The sequence below is a fragment of the Lycium barbarum genome, chromosome 7 (assembly GCF_019175385.1).
Source record: "Lycium barbarum isolate Lr01 chromosome 7, ASM1917538v2, whole genome shotgun sequence".
NCBI lineage: Eukaryota > Viridiplantae > Streptophyta > Magnoliopsida > Solanales > Solanaceae > Lycium > Lycium barbarum.
Genome location: NC_083343.1, coordinates 9,920,348 through 9,922,414, shown reverse-complemented (window position 1 = coordinate 9,922,414; position 2,067 = coordinate 9,920,348). Strand labels below are relative to the sequence as shown.

Genomic DNA, 2,067 nt, shown 5'->3' with positions numbered 1-2,067 from the left:
CACAAAGATACTGACATGGACGAGCACAAAGATACTGACATGGATCATAGTAAAGAAAGTACTAACTCTCACCTTTAAAAGTATGTCTTGTTTGAGAAGATTTCAGGTTTTTACAAAATTTTAAAGTCACTAAACCAAACTTTTATCGGAATTATTGCTTAAACAAATTATCGTTTCATTAGAAAGGTGAACATGATATGTTTCCAATTCTTAAAACTTAAGGAGGAGGCGAGCCTTGGAGCTAGGTAAAAATTATTTTCACGTATCTTATAGTACGTATGTCACAAGTTCGAGCCGTGAAAACAGTCATTAATGTCAGCATTAAATTAGATTGCCTACATCACCTCAATGGAGTGTGGTACACGCACTTTTTCTTTTCTTAAAAATTAAGAAGGCAAAATATTATTCTAATTCAACGACCAAAACTTTCATTCTTCAAGGATCCAAAAAAGAAAGAGATAATAGCATTATATTATCCTTGTTATGAAATGATAGTGGATGTCCATGTAGTGGAGATAGTGGATGGAGATAGTGGATGACCAAAGTTATGATGACAAAGTCATGATGATGTTGCCATGTGAGTCCATATGACCATCATTGTAGTAATATATCATTCTCAAGTAATGAGGCTATATATATCCATTCATTCTGTTGATGGATGGCAGAACAAAAATTAGTAAAACAAAGTATTCTTTGTTTCTCTCTGTGTGTGTGAGTCATACTACTTACTTATTTTAGTGCTTAGTTTTATTTTATAACACGTTATCAGCACGAGACTCTACCGTCCCAAGGAATTTTTGAAGGTTAAGGTAATATTTTTATTCTCTCTATTTTATGGCTAACCTTACAAAACTCGAGTTCGTTGCCCTTGATATTTCGGGCAAGAACTACCTATCATGGGTGTTAGATGCTGAAATCCATCTTGATGCTATGGGTCTTGGAGACACCATTAAAGAAAATAATAAAACATCCAACCAAGAAAATGCTAAGGCTATGATATTCTTGCGTCATCATCTTGATGAGGACCTGAAAATTGAATATCTTACTATTAAGAATCCACTCGTTTTATGGAAAAACTTGAAAGAAAGGTATGACCACCTGAAGATGGTCTTCCTCCCAAAAGCACGACATGAATGGATCAATCTAAGGCTACAAGATTTCAAATCAGTTATGAAGTATAACTCTGAGATGTTCAGAATTACTTCTATATTGACACTATGTGGAGAAAAGATTAGTGATTATGATAAACTAGAAAAGACGTTCTCCACTTTTCATGCCTCGAATGTGCTTCTGCAGCAGCAATATCGAGAGAAAGGTTTCACAAAGAATTGTGATTTGATTGCTCATCTTCTTGTGGCTGAACAAAATAATGATTTGCTGATGAAAAATCACAAGAATCGACCTACTGGCGTTGCACCACTCCCCGAAGTGAATGAGGTGTATGCCCACTACTCCAGGCGTGGAAAAGGTCATGGCCCCGGTCGTGGTCATGATAATAGTCGTGGTCGTTATAATGGTCAAAGGAGAAATTATTTTCCTGGTGTTAATCACTCTTCAAAGAAAAATCACCACCAAAAGGGGAAAAAGAAGGATGATAGGCATGAAGTGCCAGAAGCACGTGGCTCAGAAAACAAATGCTATCGATGTGGTGGAAGTGGACACTGGTCACGTACCTGTCGTACGACAAAGCACTTGGTTGAGCTTTATCAGGCATCAATTAAAAGAAAAGAGAAAAATCTTGAAGCTAATTTTATCTCTGAAAATCAAATTGACATCACACACTTGGATGTAGCAGATTTCTTTGAGCACCCTGAAGGAAAGATAAATCACTTGATTGGTCATGGTTCTGTGGTTAGAGATGATTGAGTTGTTTATTTTAATCTTTACTAGTCGTAGTAGTTGATGAATAAAAGACCATGTGACAGTAGCTGTTTACATGAGTACTATTTTTAATTGGTCTAGATTTAGTCAGTTTGTTATAGTTAGTTATTAATAAAATTTTAATCTGATTTGTCGTGAGTAAATCATTAATGAAGGTGCAAATTCTATAACCAATTTGTTAAACAT

General features: G+C 35.5%; 1 protein-coding gene across 1 annotated transcript; it reads left to right on the top strand.

Moving 5' to 3' along the window:
• Positions 1–834: 834 nt before the first annotated feature.
• LOC132601261 (uncharacterized) lies at positions 835–1,866 on the top strand. Its single transcript, XM_060314362.1, has 2 exons — positions 835–1,669; positions 1,796–1,866. The coding sequence occupies exons 1-2, from the start codon at positions 835–837 to the stop codon at positions 1,864–1,866; spliced, it is 906 nt and encodes a 301-aa protein (XP_060170345.1).
• The last annotated feature ends 201 nt before the right edge of the window (positions 1,867–2,067 follow it).

Excerpts from the sequence above, each read along its gene's own strand:
- LOC132601261 (XM_060314362.1), top strand. The coding sequence starts at position 835 with ATGGCTAACCTTACAAAACTCGAGTTCGTTGCCCTTGATATTTCGGGC. Across the intron at positions 1,670-1,795 it reads TGGAAGTGGACACTGGTCAC|ATTTCTTTGAGCACCCTGAA; the intron begins GTACCTGTCGTA and ends TGGATGTAGCAG.